At 47.6% G+C, this 12,586-nt stretch overlaps 3 protein-coding genes and 1 long non-coding RNA gene across 11 annotated transcripts in view; 2 read left to right on the plus strand and 2 right to left on the minus strand.

The window, feature by feature from the left end:
- The window catches only part of LOC135809090 (mucin-17-like), a 58,281-nt gene extending 54,783 nt beyond the window's left edge, over positions 1-3,498 (plus strand). For 7 of the 8 annotated variants that reach the window (XM_065322352.1, XM_065322358.1, XM_065322355.1 and 4 more), the window contains 3 exons: positions 54-242; positions 593-832; positions 2,501-3,498. In XM_065322352.1, the coding sequence (XP_065178424.1) occupies positions 54-242; positions 593-832; positions 2,501-3,084 (1,013 nt within the window). In that variant the 3' untranslated portion in view covers positions 3,085-3,498. The remainder of the gene's footprint in view (positions 1-53; positions 243-592; positions 833-2,500) is intronic. The other variant, XM_065322359.1, reaches the window with a different exon arrangement.
- A 2,306-nt stretch (positions 3,499-5,804) lies between these two features.
- On the minus strand, positions 5,805-6,720 carry LOC135809092 (uncharacterized). The gene has a single exon (XM_065322362.1). It carries the CDS (start codon positions 6,637-6,639, stop codon positions 5,992-5,994), a length of 648 nt encoding a protein of 215 aa, XP_065178434.1. The 5' UTR covers positions 6,640-6,720; the 3' UTR covers positions 5,805-5,991.
- Positions 6,721-7,121: 401 nt separating this feature from the next.
- On the plus strand, positions 7,122-9,068 carry LOC135809093 (core histone macro-H2A.1-like). Its single transcript, XM_065322363.1, has one exon. The coding sequence runs from the start codon at positions 7,246-7,248 to the stop codon at positions 8,422-8,424; it is 1,179 nt and encodes a 392-aa protein (XP_065178435.1). The 5' UTR covers positions 7,122-7,245; the 3' UTR covers positions 8,425-9,068.
- Positions 9,069-11,303: 2,235 nt separating this feature from the next.
- Positions 11,304-12,586, minus strand: part of LOC135809097 (uncharacterized) — a 1,999-nt gene continuing 716 nt past the window's right edge. Inside the window, exon 2 of the long non-coding RNA XR_010552165.1 lies at positions 11,304-12,195. This is a non-coding gene — a long non-coding RNA (uncharacterized LOC135809097). The remainder of the gene's footprint in view (positions 12,196-12,586) is intronic.

Raw genomic sequence — 12,586 nt, forward strand, 5'->3', positions numbered from 1 at the left:
AGTATTGCAGGTGTTACTAAACTAGGGTTTCTACTACCTTCGTGTGATTTTAGATTTGAACTTGGATTTCTGCGCCGACCCTGGTGTACCTGCAAACGGCCTGCGGACAGGAAAGAAACCGTTTGTCGAAGGCGCAGTCGTGCTGTACCGCTGTTTCCAGAGCTTCACAATGCTGGGAGCTGCTACACAGCGATGTCAAGCTGATGGTACTTGGTCTGGTTCACGACCAACATGCAGCAAAGGTACACACTACAGCTAGTACATGTACTTTCATGTACTTAGTAACAGTTGCTTCTCTCGCTCTCTCTCTCTCTCTCTCTCTCTCTCTCTCTCTCTCTCTCTCTCTCTCTCTCTCTCTCTCTCTCTCTCCCTATGAACATTCCGCAAAATGGCAGTGGTCAGTACACAAGTAGAAAACCCTTGGTGACACTGAATACACAGGTGTCCCACTTTGGCACGCTGATGATGTTGGACATCCACTGCCACTGGTTACTGCTGATCAGGTGGAGCTGTATAACGTGACTGAGTTTCTTTGTCATGGCACTTTGTTTGACTTTTCTTGCTGGGCATGTGCTTTGCTTACGACTCGTAGGTGGCAGCATTGCATCTCCCCCAACCCGGTCCACAGTCGTGTATGGAGAGTACAGTGCATGGTCTGCATGGGAGTGCTCAGTGACCTGCGGCCAGGGCGTGCAAGTACGTCGCCGAACATGCCAGAAATCCTCTCCAGAGCAGACCTGCCACGGCCCGGCTGTGGAGAACGGTGTGTGTCGCAAGGCAGCATGCTCGGGAAACACTAACGGGGTCGATCATGGACAAGCTATTCTGCCTGGTAAGTCTCTTCAACAGATTTCTGTCTTTGCTCATCAGATATAGAACTATAGATGGGTGAGCACATGGTGATGACAACCATAGGAGGCTCTGTGTGGTCTCACTGCTAGTTCTGTCCATAGTCCTATGCCTAAACATGACGAGGCGGGGGGGGGGGGGGAGGGGAGGGGAGGGGGAGGAGGGGGGGGGGGGGGGGGCCTGGAGGATGGGTGAAGAGGAACAAGAACAAAAGTGAAAAATAAAATAAAGAACAATAGTCGTGAAATGTTGGCATGTTCGACATCAGACTTATACACCCTGGCAGGTTGTTGACAATGATGCCAGCCGCAGAGACCCAGAGGTGATGGCAGGTGGTGAATTGTTGTCCGTGTAGTGATGCTGGAGTGACTGTGTGTCCGTGTAGTGATGCTGCAGCACATTGTTGTAGCCCATCATGGTCAGCAGGGAGTCATAGCGTCTGGGAAAACAACATGAGCCAGTGAAATGCAAAGCAATGTGGACTCCGCTCCTGGACTACCCATTACAATTACCCTTGGGACGGGGCTGGTTTTTAGCACTGTCGCACATGGCATCACTGGTCTGGGCCGCTTTTGGGATCAGCAGGACGTGGCTGTGATTGCAGCCAAGTGTTATAGACCACAGATCACATACATGTAGAAGTTCCCAATCCAGGGTCCAACATGTACACTGTGCCGGGTACAATAGTCTCGTGTTGTTTCCCTAGATGCCATGACTGCCTGATAGGCGGCACACTTTATAAATGAGCTGGTGGCTGTGTCTTGCCTGAGCAATAACGTTATCTTGCTGCCTGGTGCTGAGACGACGGCCTGCTGGTGCTGCTTTAAGTGGTGGGAGGAGAGCCCTGTTCTGCAGGGGGGGGGGATGCATGACATTGTAGCTTGTACAGACAGAAGAGTGCGCCCAGGGAATGACGAGCTTCTTGGGAGGACAGGTATTACAAAAGTCAAGTTTGGCGAAAAAGTCTTAAAAGTTGAAACAGTAGCGGGGTTACGTCCACAGTGTCACCTTTTTGTATGTAAGTTAGTCCTATATACAGTCAGACCTCGCTTATCCGGTCCTCGTTTATCCGGATCCCTCGCCATCCGGAAGAAAATCGCTGGTTACCGATGTGCAGCATATGTTATGCATACAACATAACCGGACCTCGCGATCCGCATACCGGTGCATGATTTTGTGTACAAACTGGTTAAAATGTGTGCAAAAAGCTTCGTCGTATCCGGTTGCATGTGGCTTCCAAAAGCTAGAATCAGGGAGTTGCACCGGCAAATGAGGTCCTTGACCTGCTGGGTGCATGTGGACAGGACTTAGTTGCATGCACTTGTCATTTTTCTCGCTTGTTTTACATACTGTGCACGATAGTTGTACTGCATAGGACCCGTCTACATGTATGTACGATGTCACTGCTTTTGACATGCCACATGCATATACAGTATGTGTGTTCAGTTATCCGGTTCCCTCGCCTATCCGGATATTTTTGTGGAAAACAGATGTGTGCGGTTAAGCGAGGTCTGACTGTATAAACAAGACCATATTGTGTGTGTGTGTGTGTGTGTGTGTGTGTGTGTGTGTGTGTGTGTGTGTGCGTGTGCGTGTGCGTGTGTGTGTGTGTGTGCGTGTGTGTGTGTGTGTGTGTGTGTGGCTTATACAGGCTGTTCGCCAGGCACTGGTACTGCTCTGGATCTGATGCTGATTGTTCACGAGCCACAGAACGCACTCTACTTCAACCAAGTGGTCAACTTCACGCGAGCTCTGCTCTCCCATGTTGCAGTGCCACCGGTGCACGTGGGCATGGTCCGCTATGGCACGCGTCCCGCTATAGAGTTTGGCCTGGCACGCCACGAGACCTACTCGTCGTTGATGTCGGCAGTGAAGCAACTCACACACTCTGTGCGCGGTGCGGCCGTTGCTACTGGCAGTGCATTGCAGAGTGCTAGGACATTGTTCTTTGAAGAAGTTGGAGCAAGGCGAGGTGCGCGCAGAGTTGTGCTTCTTATTACGTCCGCCTCATTCGACGCCGGCTCCATCCCAGGCCCGGAGGCCGATCGATTGCGTAGTCTCGGTGCGCGCGTAATCGTTGTTGGTGTTGGGAACATCAATCGTAAAGAGCTAACTGACATTGCGTCACCTTCTCAGGTACATGTCAATGAGAACATAGTTGATGTTGATGACGGTACTCAGTTACTGCCCAAGGCCCCAGCCGTGGCCCGCCTGATTTGCAGCACACCGGCATAACGGTAGCTAAACAGCACCTTGACGTTTCTTTCTCTGAATCGCTTCTCTCTCTCCTGCTGCTCCGTGCATTATGTTTGTACTACTGGCAGGCCAGTTGCTTTGATGTTCTTAAACCCTTTCTTGATCAGTAACATGAACCAACATGACTACCATACACGTGATGAGTGCTAGCACACCTAGCTTATGATAATTATAATGGCTGTGTATTTAGGGCAACTATGCCGGTGTCGCTGGCTCAAATTCGGTCAGATGTGCACTTTTCGTATTAGTTTTAGGTTTCAATGCACTTTCATGCTTCACCTGCAGCAGTTTTTTTATAAATATTTTTAAATCCATCCAATGTTTTGTTATGTTTTTGACAGTGACGAGGCATAGCTCGCTGGTTCTCAACCTGCTTGTTATTTCAGTACGTGGAGCGATTTTGGGTTTTCCCTTAACGAAAAGGCTTATCTCCAGTTCATCCTGCTCTTGGCATTTTTTGCCATGTGCATGGGGAAAATCGCAGAAGAATAGCTCGAAATTCGTGACACAATGAATTATTTGCAGGGAATTAGGGACAGTTTTTTTTGCTAAAATAAAAATAATGGCAAGTGGATTGGTTAATCTGTTACGTAAAACCCTATAAATGTACCGGTCTGCCTGCCAAAACTGCCAATTTTTTTCCTAAAGAACTCGATTATGTGATGCAACAAAACTTCAACAATTGCGTAGAATGTGCTGAAATTGCGGATTTATAAGAAGTCATCTGAGTCTGTATCCGTGGAATCGCAATTTTCCACGGGGACAGCATGTGCTATGACGTAAATGAGATAATGAAGTGAAGCAATAATTTTAGAATTACCGTATTTCCCCGAATATAAGTCGCACCTTTTTACACTTAACTTCAGGGCCAACAAAGAGGTGCGACTTATAATCGAGCATGACTAAGGGCCTGGTCAGACTGCGGCAACTTTTGGTTGCCTGACGAAAAAAGAACAACGTCCAGAATTTGAATCGCGATCACACTACACATGTGGGGAGAATGAAAATTCAAATTTCATTTCGAGCGTCAAGTGGTAATCTCCACGAACGACGTCAAATTCCTTCACCTTGGGATCGCCAACACCTTCAGTGCAATCCTTGCAACCATCCTTATGAGTTTTGTTGTTGTCCGTGGCCAATTAGCTCCTCGATATCGAGATGAAAAAATCAGTGATTATCAGCGTCAATGGCGTATCAGCGTCAAATCCTGTTTGGAGCGGAAAAGCGTGGCCCGTTCTTGCTTTTTTTTTGGAGCGTCAACTCTCGCTTTTGCCGCTCTGGCGGCAAGTTACTATGGAGATTCGGATTATAATCCTAGGATTATTTCGATTTTGCCGCAGTCTGACCAGGCCCTAACGAGGTGAATTGCTATTTCTGGACATTGTACATTTCTGGACATTTCGAGTAAAATAATTTTTCGTCGCGTGTAGAGTCAAGTCAATCAGGTTGATGAAGTTTTTTCTTGTTGCAGTTGACAGCTGGGCTGTTGTAGTTTCTCCTCGTGTCGGTGCCTTGTTGATAACCTTTTCTTGGGAGGCATTTCAACGAGTTTTGTGGTACTATGTCGCATGAGAATTTTGAATTTTGAGTAAAATAAGAAGTGATGGACGAATCGTTGGCTTCCCATGTGCACTCCACTTCAGACGCTGTATTGTCTTGGACCTGTTGGCTGGAAGCGTGAAGAGGCCAACTGCAGTCCACCAATAGAATAAATAACAAAAATGGTGCAGTATAGGATGCCTATTGACGCTATTTTACTTTCATGTCCAGAATTCCATACACTGAAATTTAGGCCAAAAAAATTGGCCTGTCGAAAACAACCTGCTATAAAATCTCTGGGACCACAGCATGAGCAATTGTCACATATTTGGAAAGATGAAGGATTAGGCCATACAATAGATACGAAAAGATATGAAAAATGTAAAACACACAGCCAGTGGGCCTCTATTTTATTTTTATGTCCAGAAATTGCTATTCACCTCGTACTGAAGTGAATAATTATCAAAACGATAATGCCATGGACCTGGAAATGGGGGGGGGGGGGGGGGGGGGTGCGACTTTAACAATGATTTACAATCGAGTGCGACCTATACCGTATTTCCGCAAATAAAAGACCGTCCTCGAATACAAGGCCGCGGCAGGGGGCGATTGAAAAAATACAAAACCGTCTCCGATTAGAAGACCGGGCCTACTACTGTAAATGAGTCTTACGACCGTGCTCAAACTGTGTAGAAGAAAATGGAAGACCGGGGGTAAAACTGTGTTGCGAAAAATAGAAGACCGGGATCAAACTATTAACTGGGTTGAAAAAAAAGACCGTCCTCAATTATAGGGCCGGGTTAGGACGAGTTTGAAAAAATAGTAGACCGGCCTACTTTTTGCGGAAATACGGTACATGTACATGCACTGTGCTGGTTAGTGGAAATATGTACCCAGACTCCAGTTCAGCACAGTGCGTTGCCGAAGTCCATAATCCATTGTATTGGTCCAAGGCAATAGGCAGTGGCGCATGGACAGTTTTTTGAATGTGTTCTTCATCCGCCATTAAAGCCCAGAGCTGACCTGACCCCGTACATGTATACCGGTATGATATATTCCCAGATGATAACACAGCCACAAACAGGCATGGCCGTCACCAAGAGTACATACTACTGGGGGTTATGTACCCTTGGCGTTACACATTCTGCAAATTTGCTGGCTCATTCACAACACTCACATTTTACACAAACGGGTATAGCGTACAAAATTCCACTGATGGAGGATTAGCACGGTGATGGGCAGTCCATAGGTTAGAGCAGTTGGGTACCGGCAATGTCACTAAAACAGGCTAAAATACTAGAAGAAAAATGTTATGATTAAAAACTGGAAACTAATTTAGTTTTTAATTTACAATTCTTCTGCATCGTGGGCTACTTCTGGTTCTGAGTTGTCTGGTCCGAATTCGTCCAGAGTCAGCAGCTGATCGTTGTTCTTGTCTTCAGCCTTGAAAATTTCTTCCACAATATCATCAATATTCTCTTCACCTTGGAAGCCTCCCTGACTGTTGAGGTATATCTTGATCTCTTCCTTATCGATTCCACCACTGTTGTCCTTATCCATTCCCTTGAACAGACTCTCCAAACCGGCCTCACCACCTGCAGCATCGGGAGCTGCCTCGTTCAGTGAAAGCAGTTCCACTTCGAAAATGAGAGTTGCTCCTGCTGGAATTTTGCCAGCACCTTGGTCACCATATCCAAGGGCGGGTGGGATTGTCAGCTTGCGCTTTTCTCCAACGCACATATCCAGCAGACCACGGTCCCAGCCTTGGATGACTTGTCCTGCTCCAATAGTGAACGTAAAGGGGGAGCCGGGGCGAGATTCATCGAATACTTCACCATTTGATGCCAATGTTCCTTTGTAATTCATGCCCAGGGAGTCACCGGATTTGCTCACTTCTCCGCAATCCTCGGGCTTGAAAAGCGTATCGATTACCAAGCCATCATCGGCACGAACTACCACTGCCAGACAAAGGCAGGCTACCACAAACTTCCACATGATGGCAAGAATAGTCGTCCTTCTACTCAAAAGATACCAACCAAACTTCAAAGTGACCACGACTCGTAAACTCCAGAGTTTTCTTGTCGGTGCTTGTTTTTTTTTCAAAGCTGACGTGGCGGATCCGTGGATCGGCGCACTCATGCGTTGCCATCCGAAAACACATCACGTCAGTGACGTCACTCGACAAGGCTTCGACGCTTCGTATTTTTACGACTCGTTGCATGATCAAGACTAGAATCCGGCAGTTTAGTACTTCCTGATCAAGACACAACTACCTTTACTTGGACTTGGAGTCCAAGGCTAGGGAGTCGTACAGTGTAAAAGCCTTTTACGACTCCCCGGTTCAAACTATGTGATCGTTCGTTTTCAGTTTGTGTGAAGTGCCTGAGCAAATGCGGTGATTGGCTCGAACCTCGGATTTGAGCATGAAGTGAAGAGAAGTAAAAAGTATAAAAAGATATCGCATTCTTACCGCGCCGTTTCTTGATCTTGTCATTTGGTCAACATAATTATTGTACACTAACAGTTGCTACTGTAGACTGTAGTTGCTGGTGTTCAACTATCTTCGGCGGTTGTGAGTTCGCTCGTACGTCTTCTTTGGAAATGGCTCCAGCTAGAATTAGAGGGCCTGCTGGCGGAAAGAAGAAAGGGGCTTCTCGCTCCAAGTCGTCGCGTGCTGGCCTGCAATTTCCAGTCGGACGCATAAATCGCTATCTTCGCCAGTTCATACTGAAAAAGAGGATATCTGCTGTGGCACCGGTTTACCTGTCCGCCGTCTTGGAGTACCTTGTAGCTGAAGTGGTGGAATTGGCTGGAAACGCTGCACGCCAGAACAAGAAATCCCGTATCATCCCTCGCCATATTCTCCTGGCCGTGGCGAACGACGAAGAATTGCATCGCGTTCTGAAGGGAGTGACCATCCCCAATGGTGGGGTCCTGCCGCAAATTCGACCTGAACTTCTGTCCAAAGTTAAGGGACATAAGAAATGGATGGATCCGTCCAGCCAGCCTGCACCAGTAGTCAAAGCACCCAAACCCAAACCGAAGCCGAAAGCAGCAGCTGCAGCTCCCAAGGGCAGGGCAGCAAAGGCTGCTGCTCAGGTGCAGGCCAAGGGACGAGGTAAGAGCATGGCGAAGGCCGCGGCTTCCAAGGCTCCTGCTGCATCTGGCCGTCGCAAGAGTGCCGCGGCTGCGTCATCAACTGCACGCAATACATCCTCAATTGTGGTCCTGTCCGAGAAGACTCTCTTCTTAGGTCAGAAACTGACTGTCATCGAGGGAGATCTGAGCAGCCTCAGCTGTGATGCCGTGGTGCACCCCACTAACGCCAGCATGTACCTTGGCGGCGAAGTGGGAACAGCACTGCTCAAAGCTGGCGGGGCAGATTTCCAGCAGGAGGTGACTGCGTTGCTGGCGAACCATGGCTCGCTGTCGGTCGGCGATGCAGCTATCTGCAGTGGTCACTCCTTGCCTGCTTCCCACGTCATTCACGTGCACAGTCCACAATGGGGCACAGCAACAAGCGAAGATGACTTGGAGAAGTGCGTGAAGAACTGCTTGTCACTGGCCGACACCAGTCAGGTGAAGTCGTTGGCCCTTCCCAGCGTCGGCAGTGGCTCGAACCGATTTCCAAAGGAGACGGCGGCGCGCCTTATCATCAAGGCTATCAAGTCCTACTTTGTCTCGGTCATGGCGTCCAACATCAAACAGGTCTACTTTGTCTTGTATGACCAGGAGACCATCGACATCTACAATGCTGAGCTGAACCGCATTGATGACTAAACCTACACCAGCGTAGCGGGAGTATGGCCACTGGGTGTATTCGTATCCGTGTCCACCCCAAAACACCAAACCGGAGGGAACACCGTTCAAGTACCGAATCGAGAGGACCAGACGTGACTTAGGATTTGTGTGTGCGCTCTCTGTGCCATATGTGTGTTGGATGAATTGTGTGTGGGAAGACAGTTCCTATATCAGCGTTTGACTGTTGCCCTCATGTACTCACTGGTTTTGTGCATTCTCTTTTGCTATTTTTGTGATAGCGTTTTAGTTTTAATACTGGCTAGTTTTTATCCATTCTTTGATTCTTTTGTTATCGTCGATTCTCATGCGGTAGAGCGTGTTCGTTTTCCATGGGGCTCTCTTGTCTTAGTCGAACGTCATTTGAAGTGTTGTATGTCGTCTATCCGTGTAACTTCATGCCCATGTATGGAGTTCTAGAAAGGCAACGTTAAATTCAGTGCACATTATTTTGGTTCCAGTATTTCTTACTGATGCTACACGCACAATGCATTTTGGATTTAGGGTCCCCACCTATGTGCTGACCTATGTGCTGTACTAGCCTGTAGTGCCATTGTCCTTACTATGATTGTATAGTTTTCTTCCCACGGTTCAGGAGATGTAAGAGAGATCTTAGTGCGATGTGATCATCTTGTGCGTGTGTGTGTATGTGTGTTGTGAAGGTGGGAAACACGCTTGATATCACTGCTTCTTCCTCAATGATGGCTGCGACGATGACTTTTCCACATGTGACTGGAACGTTTGCAGCTTTAAATTTAAATTTTTTTCCAAACCCATGAGACGATGGTATCCACCAGGGAGTCGTAAAATACCGGTATTTTACGACTCCCTGGTATCACCCCACCAGCATTGTACAATGGAAAGGCCGTGTTCTCAAAACCGACCCTTCCATTGATGTAGCAGTTGACCAGGAGATCTTTCACGGTGCGTGTATCCACATGGCATGTGTTTTAAAGCCCTGCTTTCAGTACTACGACAGAGTGCTGACCTGGCATGGGATTGCAGCTGTGTAACCAGTTATACATCGCCAGGAAAGCACGGCACATACCAATCCACCAAAAGGACCGACAACCCCAACAAAACCCAAGATGATCTCTCTTTTGATTTGAAAAAGCCTGGATAAAATCCAGACTCCAACTTCGTTTCTAGCCGCAACAAGCACTTTAGGAGCAGCCTGGGAGATTGCAAAAGAAGCCTAGACTAAAATCTACCCGTTTTAAATGTACATAGAGTTTGAGGTCACATAAACTGCAGACTGTACTGAATGAGAATCAGGGAAACTGAGGCAGTGTAGTATGATGAGTGCTACATGAGCTGTGCTAGTGAGGTATAGTATACTCGACTACCCTGATCGAAGGTCTTGGGAAAACTCCGGATGTACATGTGTGGGGAGGGAGGGGGGGGGGGGGGAGGGAGGGAAAGAGGAGTGTGTGTGTGTGTGTGTGTGTGTGTGTGTGTGTGTGAGAGAGAGAGAGAGAGAGAGACGCGGAGAGAGAGGGTAAATAGCAACCACAATACTCATCATGTACCTTCATCAAGGAATGCCACAGCCTCATGGCTGTATATTATTCACGTACATCAAGTTGTACAGTGACTACATTGTTGTGTCAAGTATGCAGTGTTGTCACTTGTATTCGTATGAGAACTTATGAAGATACACAGTGTCATTGTTCAGCACTCCATGCGAATGATGACTAGAAACAGGATCCGGCCAACAACATAACTCACTTGGCATGCACACCAGGCACACTCGGCAAGCATACAATCAGTGCATGACACATACATCTGTCTCATCCCCTTTAGCCTCACATTTCACTGAGTCCACTGCTGGGTGATACAAATACAAAGTAACTCGTTGGGTACACGGTGTGCATCGTATTATTGTTGTTGTTGTCGTTTCTTTATTTTACTTTACCATATGAACAGGCAAGACTGCCTTCTCACCGGGGCTATTGGCCCATGGCTCTCACAATAATTATGATGAAAAGAGCCGTGGGCCAATAGCCCCGGTGAGAAGGCAGTCTTGCCTGTTCATATGGTGAAGTAAAATAAAGGAACAACAACAACAACAATAATACGATGCACACCGTGTACCCAACGAGTTACTTTGTATTTGTATCACCCAGCAGTGGACAAATACAAAGTAACTCGTTGGGTACACGGTGTGCATCGTATTATTGTTGTTGTTATTAGCACTGCATTGCAGTACATTGCGACAACGCAAGAAGCCAGGTCGTCAAATGACAAGGGCCATATATAATTTCAGTCAAGAAAGTTCACATCCAGACCTCAGGCTCATGATGCCCATTTCAATGCAGACTTCTAGCCCTGGCCATACAACATCGGCAAAGTGCAGATGGCAAGAGCTTCCTTCCGCCCTGCAGCCGGGGAGTAATGTTTTACTTGTACTGGTTGCTGCCAACGCTGCGTGTGTGGAATGAATGGAGTATAGCAAGTTAGAAATAACATTAGTACAACACTCCACCTCCACAGGATAGTGGTGAGTGGGGAACAGTCACGTGAGAATACCGTCCTCGTCCGGTTTTGTACACCATCTCTATTGCATGTATGTCGATATTTCTCTACAAGTAAATTTCCCGGCAGGGAGTCAAGTTTTAAATTGCATAGATGACACATCACATGCGGTCACAATGTCCATTGTACGGATATTAGGCTGTGAGTTGTTGAGGGATGTGGTCACCTGCAGGTTCAGCCGGGGGTTTGAACAGTGAGCATCATAAGCTGGTCACCCTGCAGTTATACATGCATAGGGGCATTCCCTGCAGTTGTACACGTAGTGGGGTATTCCCCAACATTGCAGGGCTAGGTACAGTCAGGACATCCACACAAGCTAGGTCACATCAAAGTCACGGAGTTCATTGCAACAATGAATGGCACAGTGAATGGCACAGTGAATGGCAGAGTGAATACAGAAGCCCACAATACATCACATAGTCAGTAGCGGCCTCGGATTCAAACAATCTCAAGTCACAGGATTGAGGCGTTCAGGAGCACTCACAGCACAGTTTGCCCTAACGTCCTGCTTGCATTATTCATGACCCAGTCGATAGTGGGCACCTCAGGATTAGTTCATTGCTGATACCTCCTAGGCGAATTTCGGCAAGAAGCATCCACGCACTCACGCTGCAAAAATCACCCATTGCCGGATTACATGGAGGTGTACGCTCACGATACTTCGCTACACACCGCTCATCACTCAGATCTCATGATACTCCGCTACACACCGCTCATCACTCAGATCCTACCCATGATACTCCGCTACACACCGCTCATCACTCAGATCCTACCCATGATACTCCGCTACACACCGCTCATCACTCAGATCCTACCTATGATACTCCGCTACACACCGCTCATCACTCAGATCCTACCCGTCGAGATACGACACAGCCCATCTAACACTGTCCATTGTGCATGATGCTGATGAAATCAAGCAAGCACATGGGGGGAATTCTTGTTCCCACTGAGTAGCCCCGTGAATGCTTAGGCATTGCCCATGCACTGGCCCGCAGCAGCACACGGTCGATGCAATCCAATCAGCTAACTAAGTTACTTGCGCATTGCATGCTTAGAGCCACGATGATGTCACACAATCATGGATGCCAGTGGTGATTCCCCTAGCTGTCATGTTTGTCAACTCCTGCACAGACTGTGGTCCTGCATGGCAAAGTGCATTTTGGCAGTTGCTTTGTTGCGGGGTTGGGGAGTTGGGGACTGCTACTCGTTGCGGACCTGCACAAAAACACACAAGTCAAGCCAAGCACAATTTTGCGCATCCCCAGTAATGTAAACAAACAAATACTTGTCCTTTGTGTCCTGCGTCCAGGGGAACGGAATGGCTGTGATTCCGCAACAAGCTCAAGTCAGCAGATCACAGCACGTAGGATATCCTAGCAAGGCACATGCTGCTGTAAACTTGAATACGTACTCACATTGCCAATAATGCAATATAATCGCAAGCATAAAACCCAATCCTGTACCTGAATTCTGGTACATCTGACCAGCATTATTTTTTTTCTCAGTAAACTGTAGTGCAGTGCTTGGTAGTCTACCGGGTCTATAGCTACGTTCACTGAGACAATCATGATGACTTTCACAGGCAGTGTCAATCCCGATTTTATCA

This window comes from Sycon ciliatum, chromosome 2 (genome assembly GCF_964019385.1).
Source record: "Sycon ciliatum chromosome 2, ocSycCili1.1, whole genome shotgun sequence".
NCBI classification, from domain to species: Eukaryota; Metazoa; Porifera; class Calcarea; order Leucosolenida; family Sycettidae; genus Sycon; species Sycon ciliatum.